The sequence below is a fragment of the Dermacentor silvarum genome, chromosome 10 (assembly GCF_013339745.2).
Source record: "Dermacentor silvarum isolate Dsil-2018 chromosome 10, BIME_Dsil_1.4, whole genome shotgun sequence".
Classification (NCBI taxonomy): domain Eukaryota; kingdom Metazoa; phylum Arthropoda; class Arachnida; order Ixodida; family Ixodidae; genus Dermacentor; species Dermacentor silvarum.
The window spans coordinates 148,361,582-148,388,008 of NC_051163.1; the positions used below are offsets into that span (position 1 = coordinate 148,361,582).

The window sequence follows — 26,427 nt, forward strand, 5'->3', positions numbered from 1 at the left end:
TTTTCGATGGCCACGCGCATCTGTCACTTCTGCTGTTGTGCTGAATCGTCGCGCCTGTCATGAGTGCCAAGAACTTTCGGCGCTCGTTCACAGCAGCGTTCAAACGGGCTGCTATCCTCCATGCCGAGGAAACTAACAACTGCGCAGCGGGACGCAAGTTTGGAGTCAGTGAACGTGTGGTGCGGCAGTGGTGGCTTCAGCGCGAGGAAATTTGGCCTCCCTGGCTACTGTGTGCGGGTGGGTTCTCTCTGCGTGGGCGGCTGTACCGCGCGATGTCGTACTACGGTCGTTCGCAAAGTGTGGACTTGCACTTGATGACGACGTGCTGTGGGACCGCAGCAGCTATGACGGCAGCAGTGCCAGTGAGGTCGACTCTAGTGACGATGAGTAGTCTTAGCAACCCCATCAATAAATTTCCCTTGTGTGAATGCACTCGCGAGGTTTTTCTCCCCCCCCCCCCCCTTTTTGTTTTTTGAGACATGCAATTTTGGGGGGGTCGACCTACATTCGAGACACTTACAATCGTGTAAATACTACGGTAACCAGTTACTTTAATGAAGAAACAACCTGTAATAAGCGATGCAGATTTAAGCACTGGAGAGTTAGAGAGAAAACTCGTATTGAAATGAGGTGGAGTGAATGTGATGTGTTTTGCGTCACCGATCTCGGAGGCGTGCGGGTGTTATGAGAGATGGAGAGGGAAGACGCATGGCAACACAGCAAACAGATTTTATTTACACGCGAACTCAAAACCAAAAAGCCTCAAACCAAAAATCAAGCTACACACTGAACTAAAACACAATGAATAAATGAATGCCAACAAATGTACAACCTAATGAATCAATAAATATCCTTAACTTCGCCTCCGTTAGTCCTAGGCCCTTCCTACCCCAAAGTCTGGCATCACTGGCCTACTGTAGTGACGATACAAGAAAGTCTTTCTTATGAAAGTTCGTCGATGCGCGTATTTTCCCGGCCGGAGACTTGTCAACTCTTCAATGTGGTTGTTTCGCCGATCTTCGCATAAACGTTGCTGCGTAGAAGTCGGTCCTTCAACTCGCTCTTCTCGAGAGCCTGGATAACCCGGTCGCTGCTGCTGACGTGGCCGGGAGAGGTGACGGGTTAGGCCTAGCGACGTGCTCGGCCGCCGCTTCCGTCTCGGTCCTTTCCCGAGAGCCGACGTGGCGTTCCGGGGACCATCGAACGTGCCGGTCTGCCGTAGAAGGGGGAGCCTCTCTGGGGTGCCTGGTCCTGCCGTGAGAAGCTGCAGCTCGTCCAGGAGCCTCGCCCGAACTTGCCGAGGTCGACGGCCACACCGTGGACGGCCAACGTCACGGACTCGGCCAGACCCCCAAGTCTCCCGTCGCCAGTGCGGTGCTGGCGATGCGACCTTCCTGGCCCGGAACCACGTCGATAATGCTCAGACAACGCCGTTTCTCCTTCGATCACGCCTCGGGTCACGCGCCTCGCGCGCTCGCGCCGTTCAGAACACTCCGCTCACATCGTCCTTGTCTTCTTTTATGGCGCCGCCGGCGTCTTACTCATGACATGGCTCCCCTTTTTAAGAGTTTTTTCTCAAAAAACTGCTTTCTCTTGTCCTTAATTTTCCTACTGGACTCTTCTTCTGAGACTTGCACACTTCACTTGTGCTCGCGGCTCGCTTGTCACCACAACATCTACGCGCACATTTCACCTTTAACCGCACAATACACTGCATTCAATAGTTCATAATGTTCATTGTCCCAAACACTCTACATGAATAAACTTGCTATTTACACACGTTTGTAAAAGTTGACAATTCCACTGACCGAGGGCATTCCTAATGATAGTCCTTTAGTGGCATACCAGTTATACCTGTTCTATTTTTTCCTCCTTTTACGGAGCTCCCACGCTTCCCTACGTACGGCCTGCTTCTTCCTCTTTCCTCCTCGAGCACATTTTTCGGGCGGCTTGGAATGTCCCTGCCTTAACTCTGGCTTCATCTTTTTCTTTGGCGCACCCATCTCATGCGCACGCGTTTTCTTGCGCTGCTTTCCTCTCAATCTCCTGCGAGTCATATTCCTACCGTTACGTGTTCTTTGCACGTTCTTCCTACATTTAAAGGCTGCCTTACTTCTGGGGTGATTAGGGTATCTATCGGCTTTACCTTTGTTCATTCTTATCGACCAGCCCATCTTACGCACACACGGTTTCTTACGCCGCCGTGTCTTCAGCCTCCTAGGAATCCTTTTACCCTTACGCGTTGCGTTGCTTGGGTGGCTAGGGCATCTATCGTCCTCCTCATTTCCCTCGGAGTTTGACTGGCTCCTCACGTCTGATGCCTCTTGATCCCTGGTTTCATTCTCTATTACAAACTCACTATCGTTCTGAGGTGCAGCCACTTCTTTCTCTGCTGTGCTCTGCTCCTTGCTTACGCAAATTTTCATCGGGATGTCAGTCATCCTCTTATCCTGCTCACTATGAGTCAAAGTCTCCTCAGTGGTGAGCTTCTCCTCAACGCCGTCACGGGCGCTATCTACTCTGTCTGCGTCTTCTGACGCCCCTCTGCTTTCAGGTTGCTCTATTCCGCTAGTGGGTCTACTGTCTATCTTTAAATCATCCTCACTCGATTTCCTTCTTAATGCCTGTAACTGCTCTCGCAGCATTTGGATCTCTCTCTCCTGGAGCTGCTTTCTCTCTTCATAAGCTTTAGTAACTGCAGCAAGTTCTGATAATCGAGCGGCCTCAACGCGCTTCCTTTCCTCCTCGATTAATTTGAGGCCCTGCTCCTTGCTGAGCTTCTGTTCGCGAATAGTGGCCGATATCGCCTCCCAATCCATCTCTGCAACTCCCGAGTATCAGTGACTGGGCTGGATAGAATCCGGGACGGATCCTGGCAGGCTCGCCAATTGTCGTGTGTTTCGTTGTCACTGATCTCGGGGGCGTGCGGGTGTTATGAGAGATGGAGAGGGAAGACGCATGGCAACACAGCAAACAGATTTTATTTACACGCGAACTCAAAACCAAAAAGCCTCAAACCGAAAATCAAGCTACACACTGAACTAAAACACAATGAATAAATGAATGCCAACAAATGTACAACCTAATGAATCAATAAATATCCTTAACTTCGCCTCCGTTTGTCCTAGGCCCTTCCTACCCCAAAGTCTGGCATCACTGGCCTACTGTAGTGACGATACAAGAAAGTCTTTCTTACGAAAGTTCGTCGATGCGCGTATTTTCCCGGCCGGAGACTTGTCAACTCTTCAATGTGGTTGTTTCGCCGATCTTCGCATAAACGTTGCTGCGTAGAAGTCGGTCCTTCAACTCGCTCTTCTCGGGAGCCTGGATAACCCGGTCGCTGCTGCTGACGTGGCCGGGAGAGGTGACGGGTTAGGCCTAGCGACGTGCTCGGCCGCCGCTTCCGTCTCGGTCCTTTCCCGAGAGCCGACGTGGCGTTCCGGGGACCATCGAACGTGCCGGTCTGCCGTAGAAGGGGGAGCCTCTCTGGGGTGCCTGGTCCTGCCGTGAGAAGCTGCAGCTCGTCCAGGAGCCTCGCCCGAACTTGCCGAGGTCGACGGCCACACCGTGGACGGCCAACATCACGGACTCGGCCAGACCCCCAAGTCTCCCGTCGCCAGTGCGGTGCTGGCGATGCGACCTTCCTGGCCCGGAACCACGTCGATAATGCTCAGACAACGCCGTTTCTCCTTCGATCACGCCTCGGGTCACGCGCCTCGCGCGCTCGCGCCGTTCAGAACGCTCCGCTCACATCGTCCTTGTCTTCTTTTATGGCGCCGCCGGCGTCTTACTCATGACAGTGAAAGACCTCACGATTTGGCGGCAGCACGGTAAAACGCCCACAGTCTGCAATTAACATAGTCTAAAGGGATGAAAACATGTACCTGGGCTACCTCCTTCCCACAATCATCATCCTACAGCTATGCACTTTTCTCTTGGAAGCACTTTTAAAGAACAGCATTCATAAGCGGTAGCAGCTGCTGCTCAATGCTTCACTTAGTGCAATCTGTGACTTCTCCTAATACTAAACTGAAGTTTTATAGCCATTAAATGTACATGTTTCTATATCGCATGGAAGACTCATACACACCTAAATTTGCAATTGTAACACACGAACAGTACTTTTGGGGCTCAATAATATGCAGCTTTATTTTAAATTAGCTTAAAAATTTGGCCACCTTATCGAGGATTGTGAACATCAGCTGGCATTCGTCACAATTCCTTGTTTAACTAAATGGCTGACGAGTGAAGGGTGCCGGCAGAGTCAAGCTCCATCAGATGTTGCCCGACAAATTGAAACAGCGCTTCTATGGGTCGATAGCGATGGCCAATTAAGACGTTAATACCAAAAAATCACCTACTGATGATTTTTCAGTTTTTCCACTGGTACTATCGGGAGCACCTCTCCCTAGACTGCAACAATGAAGCACAGTGCTTCATAGAGGGCCCAGAGGCGAGCATCACACCATTGAGAAACCACTATCTTGAGCGCAAGGTGTTTGTGCGTTACAATACCACTCTTCCCTCCAGTGTGCACGCTGAGCTAGTTTTCAGGATCTCTACCTGTTGCCTTCACAAAAGAACCAGGGAAGACGAGCAAGGAAAATTTTTAAAAGCTATTGTTAGGGAAAGTGAAAAGTTACAGAGGACACACTGAAAGAGCCAGGCCAGCTCGTTCTAATTACTATATTTGTGCAATGTTAATAAAGCTCACGAGCAAAGTAACATAAAAGTAACAGATGGGACAGCTACAATCGATTACAATTTTGAATGAAGTGTAATTGTAATTGGTTACTTTTTTTGCGTGTGTAACGTGTACAAGTCTGCACTGCACTGAGCCTGATGCGAGTAAAATGAAGAAAAGCTTTCCCTCACAATTACAGCTCACCTGGCATGCAAGATGATGGAGTTAAGGCAACAGTGCTACCTTTGTGAGAATACCGTAACTACCCTAGACTGAATTTCAGTTCTGCCCACACACACTGTGACCACCTGCAGGAAGTTATGACATGGCCACACTGTTCATGCATCCAACCAGTTATGCCACCCAGGTCATTCAGTACATCATAACGCTAGCACACACATCCGCAATAAGCCACATAGCACAGTTCTTCAAATCCAGCCTGTCACTAACTTATTCTATAACCTGCCCGTAACATCGAAGTGCTTGCTGCTTACAACACAACACCTTGTATCCCACCACTGCTCACAGGTTACACAAGCTTCACTTCCTACAATCAGTGCCCTTCACACAGCTACTATAAGGTTTCAAAATAAAAATTCAAGGGGCACTTAGTTATCCCTACGTGGATGAATGCGAAAGCATTGCGACCACCGAAGGTTGTGGGTTCGAGTGCCTTAATTAACTATATTAATCAACTGTGCCTTAATTAACTCCAAGCGGCAGTGGTTCATAAGCAGATACAGCAAAGGCCTTGTGCTCAACTCCCACCAATGGTTGTGGGCTTGAGTGCCATAATGAACTCTATCTTAATTTAAACTGCCTTACTTAACTTTGCCTTAATTGACGTCATCAACTACCTCGATTGGCTCACTTGGACCTTTTGGACATGGTCACGCCAATACCAGATTTTCGGCCGCGTGAGCCATATAATGCTTTCACATTAAAAAAGAACTCGTACTCCTAGGTTGGAATGCAGCAGAGACAAGCCTAAAGGAAAAGAGCATGAACTCACCAATGCCTGGCTCAATGTAGAACTTCTCGGTGACCACAGGGTCAACGGCCGTGGTGATGATGCGCACCTTGGGAAACGCATAGGCCACCGAGTGGACTCCAGACTCGGCCATGAGCAGAGACACGAGCATGATGTTTTCTTCGGGCACGTCATGATCGAGCAGCACCCGCACAGCCATGATGGATGCTGCACCGGTTGCCACCGTGGCATCCATCAGCAGGATTGTGTAGTCCTGCATGCAACAATTGAACCAATTAAAGCCCTGCACCCTTTAACCTCTTAATTGACGACCTCAGCTCGTCACACATGATCGTCACCTTTTGGTTTGTGACAAGCAGGGTGTCGGAAAAAAATGGTTTTCATTCTGCTTTTAGTTTCGTTCCATTGAAAATAGTTCCGTTCCAGTCAAAACTGGATTAAAAAATTATCCGTAACGGTTCATAACGGTTTCTGTTCGCATGCAAAATTTTTCTAAGCGTAATGATAAAAACATGGTATTTATTTTTCTCAATAATTTTAGAATAGCTATCTCAATATTTATGTTCCTCAATATATTGCTCAAAAATTTTTCTGACAATTTATTTGTCAATGCACGGGGTAACCGCTTTGCATATGGTTTGATATGGTAGCGCAAATGTGATGCGACTGACGACGAGGGAAAAGACGAGAGTTGCAGGAAAAAAAAGTGACATTTGATTCGAGGTATCTAGGCACGTGAAATGATTGACCATACAATCTTATGTATGAACTGATTGCTTAAACAATCTTTTGTATGATGATGCATGCTTGATGTACCTGATGCGCAGTGTATAAAATAGATGACCGTTTGAAATAAACTCCAGTTGGAAGTTCAGCGCCCGTCCTGTGGTAAGTGTTCCTTTCGTCTTCGTCTTAAGCGCGTTTTTATGAAAACTGTCACAACGAGGGTTTGCAATAGTTGTCTATTCCTCAGCAAGGCCATCCTTGTTTCGCACTATTCGGACTATTATGAATTATGAATTCTGAGATCATGCTTAGTGCCTTGAGTCAAGGATTGAGCATGATCTCAGAAACTGCACGTCATCGAGTGTACTCGCCGAAATGCGAGACCGCTGTTCTGATAAAACAAACAAACTAACAATAAAGCTTCGGTAACAAAGCGTTGTACCCGTGGAAAATATGACGATGAGCTCTTCAACACACAAGCCCTGGGTTTTGCTACGATGGCGATTTGCTGGTGCACCGAGCGGCAGGCTTACTTTAGCAGAGCACTCGCACTAGACAGTTTAGCATTTTTACGCTCCGCTTAGCTGCTGAGCGGAGCGGAAGCACGAATGCGCATGCGCCCTCCGCTAAGCCGCAAGCGAGCTAGCGGAGCAAGAAACACGGTCCTCTTACAAGCTGCCTAAGCAGAGCACGGAGCGTTGCTGCCATCTTTCGCTAGCGAGGGTGCTACGTACGCGCCCTCTCTCACGCGTGCATCGAGGCACCTTGCATCGAGGCAATAGTCGTGCGAGCGCGAATAACTTGTGTAATAGACCTCCAATTGGTTCTTTAAGGAAATAAAGTGAACAGCACAGCTAACAAAATCGTCACCAGCGCATTCGTGTCAGAAAGGATTGGATTCGATTCGAAATGCAACTTCGCTGGCTATTACGAGGCGTTCACCAAGTCGACGCTCCATTTTCCACTCGATAAAATGGACCGGTAACGCATTACAAGTGCCCGTTTGGATACTTCATGAACGAATAAGTTATATATATTCGTCTTACTTTGTAAAAGTGACAAAACAGTTTTTCATTTTGTTTCACTATGATAAATTTGGCAAGAGGGCGCTGCAACTATGGAAGGTCCGCTACGCTACACTAGACGCATAACTAAAACGTGAAAATCGCCCGCCGCTCCGCTGTGTCTTAGCGGGGCAACTCGGAGCAGAGTGGGCCGTAAAGATGCTCAACTAAAACACTCTACTATCACTGCCTGAAATACGCGCTTATGCAGACCCCTGAGATACATGCTAATTCTGACGTTGCCTGACGTCGGATGTTGCAGATTGTCGACTTTCCCCTTGAAACGAAAACAGATAAATATTTCGGTTTCACTCCGAAACAAAATATTAAATAACGTTTCGGGCACGTTTTCATTCCGGTCAGAAATATATTTCCGGTAAAATTTTTTTTTCTTCTTTTTTTTTTCCGACACACTGGTGACAAGCGCTCTTCACAATGTAGATACTGGTAGACATTCTACCATCGGCTTACACTGAATTGGAATTTCTACAATACTACAGTTGATGCTCGTTACAACAGATTGTGATAATCCACCAAAAAAGGTATGTTATATCTGAAGTCCGTTCTATCCAAAATTATGGTTGCGGTATGTTGTGAAATGGCGAAACTGTCATTTTATACCATTGTCTTACCCGTAAGTGATTTCAAAAACAATAAGAACATCCAAATTAAAATAACTGTATATAGACGGGTTTGCGCGGTAATCGTACTACCACGTGCGGCATGGCGCTTTCCTGTCCGTCGTTGTCTGGACGCTGGCTGCCGACAAATGGCAGTTTCCCAGTACTAGTGCATATACAGCATGTCCCAGCTAAAAGTAACCAATGTTAAAAACAACGGAGTGTGCTAGGGGGCTGAAACCAACTCAGTGATGTTGAGAATCGCGTGGCCTAGTCTGTGGTATTTTTTCTCGTTTTGGAAAATTAAATAGTATAGACTAATTACCTAGCAGTTTAATTATTGGCTTCACCAAGAAAGTGCCAATACGAAAGTTGTAGATCACATTTAAAAATGGCCGACTTAAGTGTTTGCAACTAAGTACCACTGACGGAGCGGAGCTTCTTGTATACTTGGCTTTACACAAAGCCCGCGAAATACAAAAACAAGTGCGCGACTGCGCCACTATTTCAGTGCTCATAAACCTTAAAAAAATGATTAAATTAAATTCTGCGGTTTTACGTGCCAAAACTACAATACAATTATGAAGCACACTATAGTGGGAGTGACCTTGGATTAATTTTGACCACCTGGGGTTCTTCAACGTGCACCCAATGCACCTTACACGGGCATTTTTGCATTTCGCCACCACCGTAATGCAGCTGTGGCAGCCGGGATTCGATCCCATGTCCTCGGACTCGGCAGCGGACCGCCAAAGCCACTACGCCACCACGGCGGGTTCAACATAAACTTGCAGAACTCAAACGTGCAGATCTCGTGCGTTACGCAATAGGAATGACGACAATGCACTTGCAGATTCAGGTTAAGTCTGACTGGCAGCAGCCACACCTAGAATGATTAGGGAAAATTCAAGGGGCAGGACCTGTACCATTAAATCCACACTGTACCACACTGTACCATTAAATCCGGCTGCAATCACTGAGACAAGCTATGCAGCATGACATCACTGCCACTGTATACAGAACATTACCCCTCGTGAATGACCAGGTCATCTTGAACAATACACATCCACTCACCAGAATGCCAACCAAACTTTGAATGAATACTGGGGTTTTACTTGCCAAAACCACGATTTGATTATGAGGCACACCGTAGTGGGAGACTCGATTAATTTTGACCACCAGGGGATCTTTAACGTGCCCCCAATGCGCAGGACACGGGTGTTTTTGCGTTTCACCCCCATCGAAATGCGGCCGCGATTTCATCCTGCGATCTCGTGCTTAGCAGTGCAACACCACATCCGCTAAGCCAGCGCGGCAGGTGCCAGCCAAACTTTCTGCACCACTTCAAGGTGACTCAATATTACTCCTACGACACGCATTCTCGGGAATCGAACAGCATGCCAGCTTAATACGATGGGAAACAGTGTGACTGCTTACCTTTATGTCTTTGGGCAAGCGTAGATAGTAGAGTTCAGGCTCTCCCGTGCTCTGATTGGTCTGGATGAGAATCTTTCCCAGCCGGACATCCTTGAGGACGTCGCATAGAGCCTGCTCCATGGTCTCGCCCGCACGAAGAATGGACACGCCGCAGATCTTGCCGGCTGCACTGCGCTTTCCGTTGTAGCTGATTCCCTGTAATGACGAGAAAATGCCACCCGGTGAAGAGAACGAAAATATTTTTGCGAGACATCAAAGCAGCTCAGGGAGACAGCTTCCTTTCAAGGCAATTGTCATTACCAACTGGTATGTTACAAACACGAAAAATGCATTTCCTGTTCAACGTTTTCTGTGCCAGCTTTATTCTCCAAGTCTAGCCACTTCTTAGTGGGTAAGCCTATCTCGCCGTTTTTGTGCAAGTCTCAAAATTATGTGCACTGGAGCCACTGGATATGTATGTGCCAATGGGTTTTCAATTGCTTTCATTCTTATATCTTGCCATAACAAATGTCCTGTCTTACTTATAAACGTAAATACTTAGAGCTTATAATCTCTACATACTCATTCACAATACAACAGTTACATTATTCATACAACCGTTCTTTACAAATCACGAATGCTTGGCATTATGCGGATGTCAACTACAGTTTAGTCCGTCAAATGTTTTCTCCAGGAAATTGTCAATATCTCCAGAATTTTTTTTTTGGACTGATTCATTGTGAACAGCTTTCCTTATTGCAATATAAGCAGTTCATTTATTCTATATGAAGAGCAATATTACTTGGAACAGAAGTCAAGCATGCTTTTGTTATCCTCCATGTGACGCTTTATTGCTGGCTATAATATTGCACCAGCAGCAGAGCATTCTTGTCGAGCTGCTTGCACGCAAAAGAGATCACCAGAGGCTCTAAAAAATATTTCTCACAATCGTTAGTACAGTCCAACCTGTTTATCACGAAAATGAAAGTATCTTTCGAGCTCAGAAATACGGCCCAAGTTTGTCAACACGTGTTGCTGCGCTCACACACGCTTGGCCTACACGTTTCATAACCCTAATTTTCTGGCAATGCCTTTTATGCTATTTCTTTTCACACTTTTCACACTTCGTCAGTGGTCAGAGCAATGCTCTGCACGCGTTATCAACGGGATCAGCTAGCCATGAACAGTAGATAAGAGCGACAAAATCGAGTGGAAGGCATCTATACAAAATGGCAGCTCGTATCTTGACCATTGTCATGCTGTCACTACAGATAGATGAAAGTACAGTCAATGCATGCTCCAAATTCTCATCAGCGACTGCTAGACCGACTAGGCTTCGCTAGTTTCGGTTTCGCAGAATGCCGGCGACATGGCTGACAACCATGCCAGGCATGTCTAAAAACGAAAATATAGCCATTTCTGCTTGACTCAGTGGCCGTATTTGCACATGGTCGTGCAGTCGGAATATAAATTATCGCAATGCACACTGAAAGGTGTCCGAATTTTTCATTCATCCTTATACATTAGGTCTATGGAGCTAGTGGTGATGCCGCAGTGCTGTTCGAATAATGAAGCATGTCGGAATAATCGGTCGTTGACTATAACTTCGTAGAGAACAGAATCAGCCACCGGCACATCTGCAGGAGTAGTACAGACGGGGTTCAGTGTAGGCCGATTCTAATGATAAGAATGCTGTTCTGCGTGTACACTATTCAGCAAGATGGCAGCAGCAGCCATGGTCAGCCAAGTCCAGGAGGGTTTCACCTAAGAAACTTCTGTTTAAATGTCATAAGTGTCCTTCACAGAATGAGCACAGCTCCATACCTGTCAACCTGTGAAGTTGAAAATCTGTAAGAATCCCACAAACACAATAAAGAAGAGTACTAAGGAAGAGCACTTTTCCGTGGGATGCATGCGTACTTTATCAACAATTTACTTTTAGACACAGCACATAAGCAGCAGCAATTATGGAACAGCAAATACTGACAAGCAACACACTGTTTTTAGATCACAGTGATTCAGCAATGTTGCTGGAACAAATACCCCTTTGGTGCATGGAGTCTTGCACTAGCATAAACAAGCAGCGCAGGTACAGTCACAATTTCTTTTTTTGTGTGCACCCCTTCTCTTAACACCTTTATTGCTTTTTGGTGAACAGAATGCTTTTTTCGTAACACTTGACACAACCTTCATAAAACTGTTGAGGCAGCCCAAATCGTAAACATTGCGAAGAAGTCAGGAGTTGAAAGGTATGCAGTTCACCTGAGGAGTCTCCACGGCAACATCCTGGAAGGGCAGCTGGGCCACCGTGTACTCCATCAGGAGGCGCATGAGTCGCTTCGAGTAGAAGATGAACTCGTCACGCTGCGTGGCCCGGTTGCGGATGAAGGTGTGGATGCCACGCAGCTGGGGCGTCTGCGGCAACAGGTGTAGCGAGGCCGGCAGAGGCTGGCCAGTGTGCGATTCGGCCATCTTGGAGCGTAGCTTCAGGCCCCGCTGCAGCGCAAGAAAGAAAACCCACAGGGAAGACCCCACTGTCAGTTACCTGTCCCCGAACCAAGAAGCAGGATAGAAGGCACCATTCAGACAACCAGTTCAAGTTGCACCTTTAGCCGCACAGCGAAGAAAACAGACAGGACACAAAGGAAGGACGACGTGACACGAGCGCCGCCTCGAGACTTGTGTCGCGAGTCAGCACTCTTACTGCATTGTCCTTCCTTTATGTCCAGTATGTTTTGTTCACGCTGTAGGTAAAAATGCAATTGTACTGACTCCCCCAACAAGCTACATTTCTTAAGTTAACAAACGAGGTGACCCACAGTAAAACCCGACCAACCAAATCAAATGATCGGTTACTGTGCCAACGAGAAGAAAACGGGCAAGTTGGTACGAATTCATTATCTATAGAAATGCACGGCTTAACCATGCATTTGGTTAGGTGACTCATGCTTGCTCGATCTAAGAAGCGTGGTAAAGAGGAGAAACGTGGCGTGCAACATAAAACAAGCGTTGACCTTCAGCTAAAGGTTTATTCCCGGAAATGCTGAAAAATGTGTGCACTTACAGTAGTACATTTATATTTACTGTAAGTACTTTTCCAGAATGCATGCTTAGTTAGAGTCCTCACTTATGCTATTTACCTTTGTCCTCCTCGCCACGCTGCTATTTATTTTGTAAGAAACTTGCTACTTCTATACCAGACACTGCATACAGTCAATTCAGACACGCAAGGCAAAGTGAAACCAACAAATATACTTCTCATGGGCAAATCAGCCATTTGTAATATATTTTACACAAAGTTGACTTTTAAAAGTGCAAGGCAGCGCAATTATTCCAATATCTGACTGACCTGAAAAAAAGAAGAAAAAAAAGTAGACGAAGTGGAGAAGGGCACATGGTGCGAACGAACAGCCAGTGAGGCTGAAACCAGAATCTTGAGTGCGAGTCGTGAAATATCATGGCGCGCATAGCGAGTGAGGGCCGCGAAACTGCAAATGCCAACCAACGGTCGCTTCACGATAACGGCAGTAAACGAAACTTCAGGGAGCGGACGGCGCCGGCACAGCACGGCAAAGGGTGCACACGGAGACCGTGGAATGTGAGGGAGGAGGGCGGCAGGGAAGCGGATCTCGCCTCGGCAACTCCGCCGCTTCGGTGGCTCCCCTCACCCTCCCTCGTAGCTCCCCCACTTTCGACTGTCACCGTGCGTGCCCAGGCGCCGCCGCTCCAGCCGGCCCGGCGCCAGCTCCCCGAAGTTTCGTTTTCTGCCGTTATCGGGAAGCGGGCGTTTGCCGGCGTGAGCAGTTTCGTTGGCTGGCCTGGGACAGCGCCGCTGCTTCCCTCTGCACCGTAGCCGCAGCGTGCAAGGTCAACACGTGACTAGAAAAGTAGAGGAAGCATAAAGGAGAAAGAAGGGTTCACTGCCATTTTCTACGCGTCGCTACGGTAGCGTGGCTGAGACGTCGGCACGTACACGCATGTTCCAGCGCAACGCAGAATCGGCGACCTTGCCAATTGAGAGAGGGTAAAATTTCCGCCGCGATTTTTTTTTTTGTGCGCGCGCGACATTGAGGGGTCTCTGCTATGCTTTTACTCTATGGCGGTGCCGGAGCAATGCCGGTCGGAGGCGCCGCCGCGTGATTTGGTTCGAATTAACGAGATTTGGTACAGCCTCTCATGTTGAGCTGGCAAAGTATGATTGTTAATCACCCATATCTCATTTTGGAGTGTCATTGACTAATTGCAGTGTCATTTCAAGTGCTATGTAACTTTACAGGTGCTATGCAACTTCTGCATAGTATAGGCACACTGGTACTTTCATTTTGCAGCAAAGCGTGAAGCATAACATAAAAACAGGGGCTGTGTCAAGTACATCGATATATAAACATTGTATCCAAATCCAGTGGCGTAATCACTGAAATTTGCCTACCACTATATTGTATACCAGCAGTATTAAGAACAAAACCATGACAAAATCATTTAATTGCTTCTTGGAGGGTTGTTTTCCAACCATAACAACAGTGACCTACAGATCAGATGGCCCAATAACACACAACATTTTCTCTTCAGCATGCACAGGAACAGATAACTTCTAAGTTCACATGCTAATTAAAAAAATATATATACACATAGCATGTCCCAACGGTCAGAACGTGCCACATTTAGACATGTGCAAGAATGACACTTTTCTCAGCTTCCCAACATATAACAGCCTTCAGATCGCAATAAATAATTCTATCACCCCAACAAGCTATCCATGTACAGCATGCATCTAGCATGTGGATACTCTCTCATGATCTTGAACACCAAGAGTGACACATGAACAATATCATTTGCCTCAGGCACTTCATTCAGCCAGACATTCTTTCATCTGACAACACCCCAGCAATACCAACTATGAAGCTCATTACTAAGCAAGTGCCTACAATGGGATTACTAAAGCACACCGCTCCAAAAGTTTAGGCTGCTGCAAAGCCACGTCCACAACTATCCAAACGGAATACAGCTACAAGAGTCAACATTTTCAGCGAGGCCAAAAGATAATACCGCAATCTTAAATTCACACATTAAAACCTGCTGGCGAAAGACTTGACTATCTCCGTTTATGAAAGAGTAAGACTACGAATGCGCAAAGAATGACAATTTTCTGCTGTCGGCCCTGCCATGCCTAATGTTTCAGTTGATCAGATTGCCAAAGCTGGGCAGCCTTCATCAAGCTGTCAGTCGGCCCTCGTGAAGGAGACCACACGGGAATGATACTCGCATGTAGCCCAAGTGCCATTTCTCCTATGCAATAAAATGTCAGCAGTAGATGATTACTGCATCAGCAAATTCGAAGTTTATTTAACGATAATATGTACGCTATCATGCACAAGATCATTAGCAAAAGGCTTGTCATTTTCACATTCTATAAGTACTAAAAGACCCCCCCTCAAAATCCTTTTTCTTTTCCTGGCGATTCATAGCTAGACAATTAATAATATGCGCAGAGTTAACAGAAGGCTTCAGTTCGTGAGCATTACAAATGCAAATGAGACAAGTTGTACCTTCTTTTCTTTTATTTTAGCACTTGTCCCGACAGTTCAGCACCCCAAGGGCTCAGCTCCAAGTGAGTATTTTTCCTTTCATCTGGCAGACTACAACATGTGAAAATTATGCACTCATGAGAAGAGCAATGGAAAAAGGCACATGCGAAGTGGTTGACCAAGTGATGCATTCTAAAAAAATCTCGAGGCAGCTACTTGTGAATAAGCTTGGTTAAAAAGCATGCAGCCATTAGCACTGCAAACGAAACACAGTTTTGCCTCATGCCAAGCTACGCTACAGTGCTAAGCAAAAAATTAAAAAAAGACACAAAACAATCACACCAGCGTTGGAAGTGCAAGAAAATTAATGGCAACAGTATCGCAACCCTGTGAATCTGATGCCAGCCTCACCGAGACTAGTTGTGTGTGGACATGCTGAACGATCAGGTTGATGGCAATGTGGTTCTCGCCACCTACAAGACAAAATTTTAGCACGTTACTCCGAGGCTGTGCGAACAGTTAAAGAAAACAGCCTGTACAGAGGGAAAGAAAAACGAAAACTTCCAGAATCTAAATTGTAGTTTCGACAACATCACTCCAGCAGGTGGCCTACAGTGCATAAGGAACAGGACACAACTGCAGCATTGAATCAGCTGCAACTAGTTTATTCTGAGCACAAAGATAAAAGACACTTCACAGCCAACAATTTCGTGCATAACTTTGCCAATGAACATTGTCATTCATAACCAGCTATTCGTGTTAAGTTATGCTCTTTAACCAAATAAGCTCAGTGAGAATCCAAAACGTAGGAGGTAGATTCATAAAAAAATAAAAAAAAAAACTGCATCAGCCTAAATGTAGCATGTTGCTTCATGCAGCACTCAAAAAACAAACTCATTGTTCTGTGAATCAACTGCCACCTTGAAGAAAATTTCCACAGAACACATTAAGCAGCACTTTATGTTGATAAATACTCGTGCTGCCACCTTCATGCCTCCAGGTTAGCTCAGTTGGTGGAACGACTCCTCTGAAATGGTGGTGGTGCTCAGTTTATTCCCGGAACATGATACGTTTTTCGTGAACTGCAAACGCTTTCTTGTAAGCCATAATGATTCGCGCTACATTCAGATGGATGACAACTTGCAACTTTCCTGTTTAGGGGTACTACTATTTCTGCACAAGGTACCCCCCTAGAGAACGTATCCCTGAATTCGGCACGACCAAGATATTACGAGTTAGTATCACATGTTCCCACGAAGTCAAGGCACAAGCCAGTAATAAAGAAGCAGTGAAGTAGTACAGTTAAACCTCGATATAATGAACTTCAATATAACGAAATACTGAATATAACGAAGTATTTATCTTTCTATAACATTTTGTCCATAGAACACTATGTATATAGAACCTCAATATAACGAAGTGTGTTTAAGCACGATTTTAATAAAATGAAATTTCCCTGTCACTGCGAAGGAATGCCGCGAACATAAATGGAGACCTCCACAGACGAAGTTGGTCAAATGGTTGACTTACAAGAGGCTGCTTGGGACGCAACTCTGTTGAATCTGTTTAAACTCTCCTCCTACTCAGTTCTTCTGCCGTAATAAATGAAGTAGCAGTTGAATTTCACGGTTTCAAAACTAGACGTTCAGGAGGTTTGCCCGCTCGTCTCCAAAACGCGGCAACCTTCCCTGAACGACTACTTGCTGCAGCTGCCGGAAGGCGGTGAAACAAGTCTACGCTGGCGCCTCACGGCAGCAGCTCGCGGCTCCTTAAACCAAGGCAACTTCGCATATGCTTTTTTTTTTCTGAAATACCAGGCAATTAACTGGGCCAAGTGTTACACTGAACGACATAGACTCCGAAATGCAATCTCTGCGAAATTTGAGCAAGAACAGCACAGCGGTAAGGGCAAAATCTTTTTTCAAACATTTTAAGCGAAATATGCACTACCCTGCACGATATATTTTGTGGTGTCTTCTATGTAGGACAAGGCTGGGAACCCGCAGTCTAAAGCAAGCAAGTTCAACACAGCAAAGATCCTCTGTGAAGACAGCGGCAGTTACTGTATATACTCGTGTAAAGGCCACACTTTTTTTCCACAATTATGATGAGGTGCGGCCTATTGGTCAAAATGGTGTCGACGCAGCCAGCGACTTGCGCACATGACGGATCTTGTGAGCCCCCCGGCTCTCGCCATCTAGAAGCGGCACATGGAACTACACAGCACCCAAAAATTCCCGCAATAATCGGGGCATCGAAGGCAATTGCTTCTCGATTGGAAATATTTTTGCAAATTTTGGGCTGCCAAGTTGGCAGTGCGGCCCTTACACGTGTCTATACGGTACGCACTTATTTGAACAGCAAAAACAGGTATGCACTGCTACGAACGAATACAAACCTCTGGGCACGATGAGATCAGCGTGAACCATGGACGGGGCTATGTAGTGGTCAAAGGCTGGCTTCACAAAACGCTCGTACTGCGCCAGACAGCCCTCGAGGTCGCGGCCCCGGTCGGTGATGTCACGCTGTAACCGCCGTGCGAGCCGGATGTCGCTGTCCGTGTCTATAAAAATCTTCATGTCCATCATCTGGAACAACAGAAAAAGAAAGAGAGAAAAGGAAGCTGGTCTCAAAAAGGTGAGAGATGTCGCAGCACCCTTCATATTGCTGCAAATCAACGAGCAGTAAAACAGCATCACTTCGTGAAACCAGTTTGTGAAATGAATAACATTTTTGTCCAGGAGCTAAAGCTGGCTGCCCAAGTACTGACAATCGGTGATGTTCAAGACACAGAAGCCATGACGTCACTTCCAGCGCCTGTAGCACACAAAAACATCTTCGAGATTGGTTTCTGATACAGTGAGGCAGCCGTTGCTGGGGTCTGCGATGTGAGCATCAGTTATGCTAACAAGCTCTTCTGTAATTAGCCACATAGGGTGATACAGTCGACTTCTGTTATTTTGACCCTTATGGGACTAACGGAATTAATTCATTGCAGTTATCTTGCAGGTCTAATTAAAGAAGATGCACAAAAAACGCCAGAACACTGCCAATTCATTTGGCAGTATTTGCCCGATTCTAACATGCCCGCAATTCAAACACACGCCCGCATTTTATGCGTCCAAAGTAGAAAGCTAACATATAAATAACATAAAAGCTCATTTTAGCAAGACAAATGGGCAAGGGTATACAATATGCGCTGCACAATGGCGGCAAGTTTCCTTAAGTCAGCTTCGCCGCACGGTTCATAAAAAGCTTTGCTGCTATGAAAGCCGCAAACACAGTTTTGGTTTAGCATTCGATTGCATTGCACAGGTAATTTTCAGAAATCTTTTCTGAAAATAAAAAAATAGGCTTGTGCTAGAATTGGGCAAATACCTGCAATAAGACACTGAAAGCTACCGCTATGGCTTAAAGATCTTCCTAGGGCAGGCCAAAAATAGACATTTCTGACAGGAGATTTTTATGTGTATTCAACGCATTCTCTGTTCTCCAAGGTGCCACTAAAGGGGTTGCTATTAGGGTCACCATAGGTGTCAGGTGCATGCATGCCGACTGGTCAAGTTTGAATTATCTGGCAAAGGCCAATTTTGGGACCAAAATGACAAAAGTATGGGCACATAGAAATGTATGGGCGCCGGCTGGGATGTTCAGTCTGGTTCAAATTAACTGAAAAATCTTATTAACCGGAGTCGAATTACCAGAAGTCTACTGTAGTACTTGTTGAGCCAATAGATTAGAGAGTCGACAGAACGCCATGTGTACATGCATACCGCACACGTTCATCAATTCTTCTACATTTCTCCAACAACAGAATCTAGAGTGATGACGTGTCAGTGCACCTACCATTATCGCGATGTCCTAACAGAGCAAAATTTGCTGACTCAGGGGTGGGACTGCCCAAAGTCATTTTGGAGCAATTTTTGTAGCATGTAATATTGCATTTTGGAGCAGCTTGGAGCAGACTAAATTACATTTTGGAGAAGCTTGGAGCAGACAAAATTACATTTTTGGAGCAGCTTGGAGCAGATTAAATTTCATTTTGAAGCAGTTTGGAGCAGGCCAATCTGAATTTTGGTGGACAAATCAAATAAGGATTATGACAGCGCACTTCAAAACCACGACAAAACACAGGTTAAACCAACATGAGCGCTGTGCGGCAACTGTCTTAACCAATGTCATAAGGTAGATTACCTTGATATTGAAACCATCTAGTGCATACAAATTTTGGCAATAGGGAATGTAGATTTTTAATTAGTGGTAGCAATCACAAAAAGATATGCATTCCGCAACAGTGAGTCCGAAATTCTGAAAGGTAGCACAAGACATTCTTTATAAATATATTTTTCTTTCATGTCTCGACAGTCTGGGTGAAGTGCCTGGAAATGCACTTCACCAACTGACCGTACGGTGAAGCCGTAGTTACGAGCTACTGTGGTTTATTGAAAGCCATTTCTACATAACAGACCAGGGCGATTCCGAAACGCTTAATAACGTATAACGTATAATAACGTTCTGGTATAACGTAAAACTATTCCAATCAGTATTTTATGGCGATAGCAATTATATGGACACTCCAGGCGCATTTCTGCCGTCGCCGTGATGTTCCGTATAAGTGCAAGCGCGATAACATCGTAGCCACGCGCCGTATGCTGTATGTACGAGTGAAATTGTGTGAGGGTCGGCTCATCTCGCGCGCACAAGGTAAGTAAAGCGGGGACAAAGTGCCCCGTCTTCCATCCTGCGCAATGCACAGGGGGCAGTGGAGGAAGGGGGGTCTTCTTCGTCGGCTGCATAAGGCAACGGCCACGCAGGTCCTATCTTGAAAGCGATCTGCATTGAGTACAGTGTCTAGGTGCGCCGAGGGCTCACGTTGTTCAAGGCAAGTCACTCGCTGCTGCTGCCGTGCTTCCCCACTACGGCATTCTGACAGCGAGTTTCCGCAGTCATCGAGTGAGATCTGTTCATGTTTGCCTGTGCGCGTGCGACACCATGCTAGTTAATTTAGTTAGTTAGTGAATGCTTACACGGCCGATAAAACTACTATCCTCACTTCATATAGCTGTCTACTAATTTGCTATCGCAATCAATGCTTCGCCTTTCGGGCAAAACTGCGACTTTTTATTCCAAATCCACGAATTGTGATAGGTCAAAATGGTTCAGGCCTCGCCCATATGGGCATAAAAATTTAGAGCCCTTCCACTGCTGTGAAGATGGAAACCAGCGAAGCTGCGACTATGGTGGGTCTGCTATAGTGAATATTACTACAGTGAATTTCTATATTATCATTATTGACTACATTGAGCGTCTTCGGCATGTTCGTCAAAGAGCAAGGACACCGGCGTCTTGCTTTCGACCGGCGCGATGACCAAGTAGTGCGTTTGCTGCGCCAAGTCCACCCCGTCGTCATAGACTAGCGTACGAGCCACAGCGTTCATAGCCACGGCACACTGCACATCATCGTCAGCATCCTGGAAGATGTGGTTAAACGAGCGTCCATCCCATAGCGAGTCCAAGGGCAGCTGCTGATAACAGCACTAGCGCGATCTCTACGTCGCGAGACAAAGGAGCAAAAGGATGATTGTGGACGTGCCGCCGCCGAGTATCGCGACACTTGTGAAAGGGGCATCAGCGGTGGTGAGGGGTATAACAATGGGCCATCCATCATCCATTTTGACACCTGTGTTAGGGCACAACTGGCGGGAAACCGCCACGCACATGGAGCCAAAATTGTTTTACACGCCGGTCGGTCTACGGACGTAATCTCCTGGAACCTAGCCCTTAACAGCTTCGCGGTAAAACAGATTGGAATAGTTTTACGCTATAGCGGCCCTGGACAGAGACGCCCGCCCGCTGTACCCGCTGCAGCACGCGCCTCCCTAATATCTAGCTCGCTTGCAGTGCCCTCAACCTACATTTTGTTGTTTTCCGCCTCAGCTGGGGAACGCCACACCGCTCGGCCCACTCAACCGTATTCTAGAACACTAAATACAGCCGCCCTGACCCTTCCGACAGCAGCAACAACAGCCGGGAGTGGTTACGCAGATGTGCCGAAAAGTCCAGTGTTTTAAGCGCGAAAATTACGAGAAACTGTGCGGGAGGCACCGTCGCGCGGTGTGCAGAATGTGAACGGCTTCACTTCTTTTCAAAGAACAAATCTGCTCACTGTTCGCAGCCACTCCCGGAGCACACATGCTGAAGCCGTTCTGGTGCAGCGTGGCGCAATTTCGGTAAATTTTCTGTGTTTGGCACAGTTTGGTGCAGGAATTTGTGTTAGTATCAAAATGGCGCACTTGGTGCAGGAGTCCCACCCCTGTTGACTGTGTCCAGCAAATAAGGCTATGGCTATCCCTCGTGTTTGCGCCAATAACCTCCATATATCATCATTAGCAATAAGGCTAGAATGAAGACTTTGCTCATCAAAATAATAATAATAATAATTAGGGTTGTCCGAATATTCAAATCCTTTGAATAACGAATCGAAGTGTCCTATTCAATTCGGTTTTAGAATCAAATAGGACAGGTTACGTAGTGCAACAGGCAACATTACAGGAACCATTCACACTCTCTTAAAAGTCCTGTATAATGCAAAAAAACTGCCTAATTGTTCTTAATGATCCATTTGTGCATTTTGATAAACAACGCCTGATAATGCGCAATGAGATGACAGAAAGTTGCTAAGCTTATGAATACTAGGCTGTGAACACCGTTCAACATCAATTGTGAAAATGGCTGCTCATTATTCAAAAACTATTCGATATTCGATTCACTTCTGGCACTATTCGATTCGTAATCGAGTCGGTCTCAAAAATTGGTATTTGTAGACTCCTAACAACAACAAGAGTGCTGTGTGGGTGTATCATCTGGCTGCAATCATGTGCGACATCTGCAGTAATTACCAGTGCGAAACGAGCCATTGTTTGCATCCAACAGGGTATATTCAAAATGCACAGCCATGTGACAACATTGGCCGTGTCTGCCATCATTGTTACGGCACAGCTGCAACATCAGCTGGGTGTTGTGGAGCTCGGCAATCGTCGCCGTGTGGCTATTCAGGACTCTAAAATGCAACTATCACCGTCATTGTTTAACGATTGATGAACAGCAAACTTCACTGTGCTGCCTTGGATCAACGAAGCAATGAAAACGGGTTCTTGCACCCTTGCATTTTCGTCCAGACAGCATTCTCAAGAGGCGTGCTGCTTTGAAAACACTGAGCCCCCTTTCACAGCGACCTGCGCTTCGTACCCAAGCTGAGTGCCCTAAAGAACGGCTCATTCGCTCTCGATTTTTCGCGTCAAGCATCTAAAACAACCTTGCATTGCAATACAATGCCCCAGATTCGTTGTCTCTTCAAGAAAACAAGTCGCATGTGAAAAATCGAAACTGTGGTACTAGCGCTGTTTGTCAATGCTGACAAGGCTCCATGCATGCAACTAATGAGAACTGCGGTCGCTATGTCCGCGCTGGATTCTGACTTCGACTGTGTGAACTGAAACTGTGCAAGTCAGGTCACGCATGTCCTGTGAAAATGGAGGACAAACGCGATCGACAAGTTGCGGGTCAGGAGTTAATTTGCTCCATGCACTGTTTTCTGCTGGTCGCCTCAACATGCAATAAGTTTTCACTCAATCGGGCATGGCACATGTTCAGCCTTGCTCGCGTTGTGTGCACTGCTCGATTCTCGCACTGCTTCGATGAACTTTGGTGAGCTGTCTTACCTTTTCAATGAATAAATGGCAATAATGAATGATCCATCTAGATGCTTATATTAATATGTCAAAGCACATTTTCTTTTTCTTTCTGTTCAGTACAAATTTTCATTTACAATTTTTATGAACATAGCGATGTATTCTTCGAAGCTTTTCATCTCTGAAATCTGAGAAAGCTTAAGAGGCAAATGTTTGGCACACCAATGCTAGCAAGATGTTTTTTATTCCATTTGCAAAATATATTTTATCAGCTAAAATGCAAAAAGATTCAAAGTGTGTTGTCATAAGAGAGCAGTACCTTCACATAAATAATAGACAAGTATAGTCGCGGTCGTAGGCTAAACAGACAGTCTTTTTTAATTTTTTTCCACATACGCATTGCCCTTGAGTGCAGTTTTCAATGGAACTTACATGGTAAAGAATAATAAAGTATTTTTTTATATTTTTTTAGGGGGGATGGGGCATTGTACTAGCTATGGTAAATACACAAGGGGGAGATGCAAGTCAAACGCTTCTGTTGCGTGCTAATAGTCGCACCCGGTCCGCAATCTCGTCCGTGTCGGCCATTGTTTAACATACGGATTCGATTCTTTAGCTCGTTCCGCTGCCGGCTGGAAAAAACAGCCTTACGTTGTTGCCAGTGTAACCATGGGTCCCTTGCTTCACCTACATCAGCGAACAGCAGTGGGAGAACATCACAGAACAAGGGTGACCGCAACAGCTTTGCAGGTAGCTATGCTACAGAGCGAGCACTTTCATTCTGCCATGCCGTAGCCTAGATCGCAGATGGCGCTTTGCAGCAACTCGGCAGATGGCGCTTTACATTTTTGATGACTTCAGGTTTTGTCTATCGCTATAATTGACAAGTGCCAGACTGACGATTGATTGATGTCTGGCATATAATGGCGCAAGGGCCAGCTATGGGCCAAAGAGCGCCACGACATATGGTAGCCGGACTGACGATGACATGATGCTTTTTCCTTTGTATCAGGCAGACGAACAAGTTACATATTATCACTAACATGCACTGCCATCCAGTGCCAGAAACTGCAACTAGAAGCAAGTTGACTGGTCAACAGTGCAAGGTTTGTTTTTTCACGACAACTACACTAGCCATCTCCAATGATGATTACACCAGCGAGCGGTAGAGAAAGAGCTCAATGTGGTAGCCAAATTCGCTTACATTGAGCAGTTCCTTGTTGGTAAAGCAGAGGATACCCTCGAAGATGATGACGTTCGCACCATACATAAACTTGAAGCGCTTCTCACGTGCATGCGTCACAAAGTTGTAGATTGGGACCTCAACGCGCTTCCCTTCTTGAGTTTCTTGAGCGTCTCGATGAGCAGGTCAAAGTCAAACGCATCCGGGTGGTCAAAGTTGAACTGGTTCTCATCGGCTTGCCGGTGCTGCTCTGCATCCAGCACCTGTGAACACATGGGAAAGAAACTCTGCTAAGTTTAGTGCGATTAGTTAGTAGCCATAATGCAAAACAAAAGACTTTACAAAAAAAAAACTAGGGATGGGCAAATATAAGAAGTTTCGAACAAGAATTTAATATTACAAACCAACTATATTCATATTCGAAAATGAACCGTTCGGTATTTTCAAAGATTGAAACTAACCAAATGTTTTGCAACAACCGATTGTTAAAGTCTGATTACTGTTCTTCGTCTGCGTAACAAAGTATCGCAACTTATCAAAAGTTAAACGACCAGAACAGTTTTCGAAACAATGCAGAAACAAAATGAGTAAGGCAAGCTTTGTTTTCAGTTTTGTGGTGGAAGCCACATGGCTGGATTAATTTTGACAATCTGGGTTTTTTTAACGTGCACCTAAATCTAAGCCCACAAACAAGGGTTGCTTGCATTCCAATCCCATAGGAATGTGATCGCCAAGGCCGCAGGTTGAACTCGCAACTTGCGCCCAGCGTCATAACACAAGGGTAAACATCAGTTTAGGATGATAGACTATTCTTTAAAACAATTTCTAAAAAGAAAAAAAAAAGAAAGTTGGCTATTGGAGAAGAGCAAAGCAAGAACTTTTTTTTTTTTGCATCTGAACTGTGGCATCGGTGATGTCAGTTTTAACAGTATTTTCATACATACAGGCTTTTGTAAGCAACAAAATAGTACTGGCAAATGTTGATGAATTGCAGTGTTTGCAGACTTTGAAATGTAATGGGTATCTTTCTTCACTGGTGAATAATCAACTAGCAACAAGCAAGTGATGTCATAATCTATGACATCAAAAGGAGCTGGTGCAGCTACAACAAAGCAACATCGCCAGCCATCCTTAGTATTTACATACAATCTGGCTCTCATACTGGCTGGATTCTGGCTCATCTCATGGCTTGCATGCCTGACTCCCAATCCCTTTAATACAGACATATTCACAATTTCACAAGCAATACACCAAGGTGGGTTAACTGAATATTTCTATTTAGTACCCCTTTAAGGGAACACCTTTACCTCCCATGTATTTTAGCCTATGTATGTGACTCTTTTTCTCAGGATCTGCTAGGCTTAAAGGATTATTTTGGCATCATTGCATTCAGCTGTCTGTGTTCTCATTACTGAACTAGAATTATTGTTATATATTGTTTAGTTCTTTTTTGCTTGTGTTTTTAGTGGACCCTCCCAATTTTCAAGCCAAGATGGACAATAAGCACTTTGTCAGACAAAATTGCCTGCATTAATTTCTATAATTCTAGTTCAGTAGACTCTCCCTTGTGTTGTCTTGGTAGTGGGAAAAAATTATGCTTCTAGCTTTTGTGGTTCCAGAGAAAAGGGGTCAAACGTCACAAATATTGATGTTTTGAGATAATTCGCCTTGAAGTGATACCGGCAGCGTTTAAAGATTTGGCTAAAAATGGAAAGCTAGGCTGCTTTTTGCTGTTCCCAGGCGAGCAATAACCATTCCACTAAACCTAGAGAATAACTGCGTTTTTCTTTCGTATCTTTTTTTTTTTTTAGCAGGAGAGGTACAGATCACCTATATGTGAAAAAGGGGACGTGGCCGGACACCACTTAGGTTTTGGAGAAATTTATTTACTAGGTAAATAAATCATGCACGCGTAGATGACACAGTCAGCATTGTTCAGGAAAAACTGGGGATTCCAAATCTATAACAAACAAAAAAGAAATTTTTTGCGAAATTTTGCCCTACCCTGTTCCCTTAAGCACCCGAGACACATAAACCAGTTAAGCTGACAGATTATCAGGTTTAAGGCTAAATTATCATTTAGCCTGATTTTGTATGAAGAAGGTTTTACTGTAATAATTCTTTTTATTTTATGCAAGTCAGAGAACTCACGACAAACAGTGCCTGGCCCATGAAAACAACATTTATGTAGTAGAAATAAAGCAACCTTCAGGAACTGCAAAAATGAAGAATCCACAAATCCAGACAATATAGTTCCCAGCATATAAAAAGAGGCCAGAAAAACATTGCCTCAAATGCAAGGCTGCACATGTAAGAATGCAACGAATAACTCGAAAGTAAGGCTTCTAAAGAAGAATTATGTAAAAAGTATTAACAGAAACAACTGGTCCAAAACATTGGGTCCAAAGATCTTGCATACCTCGCAGGTAATGTGCCCAGTGTAGAACAATATAACACCAGGGACGATGCTTGTAATTGGGCACATATGGAGATCTGTCTTGAACCAATAATTTGGACCATATTGCTT

At 45.4% G+C, this 26,427-nt stretch overlaps 1 protein-coding gene across 1 annotated transcript in view; it reads right to left on the reverse strand.

Annotated features, from left to right (window-relative positions):
- LOC119431062 (uridine-cytidine kinase-like 1) overlaps nt 1–26,427 on the reverse strand; it is a 100,053-nt gene that overhangs the window by 70,406 nt on the left and 3,220 nt on the right. The window contains 7 exon segments of the mRNA XM_049657424.1: nt 5,697–5,928; nt 9,523–9,717; nt 11,764–11,997; nt 15,438–15,499; nt 17,425–17,614; nt 23,922–24,055; nt 24,058–24,163. Coding sequence (XP_049513381.1) covers nt 5,697–5,928; nt 9,523–9,717; nt 11,764–11,997; nt 15,438–15,499; nt 17,425–17,614; nt 23,922–24,055; nt 24,058–24,163 — 1,153 coding nt within the window.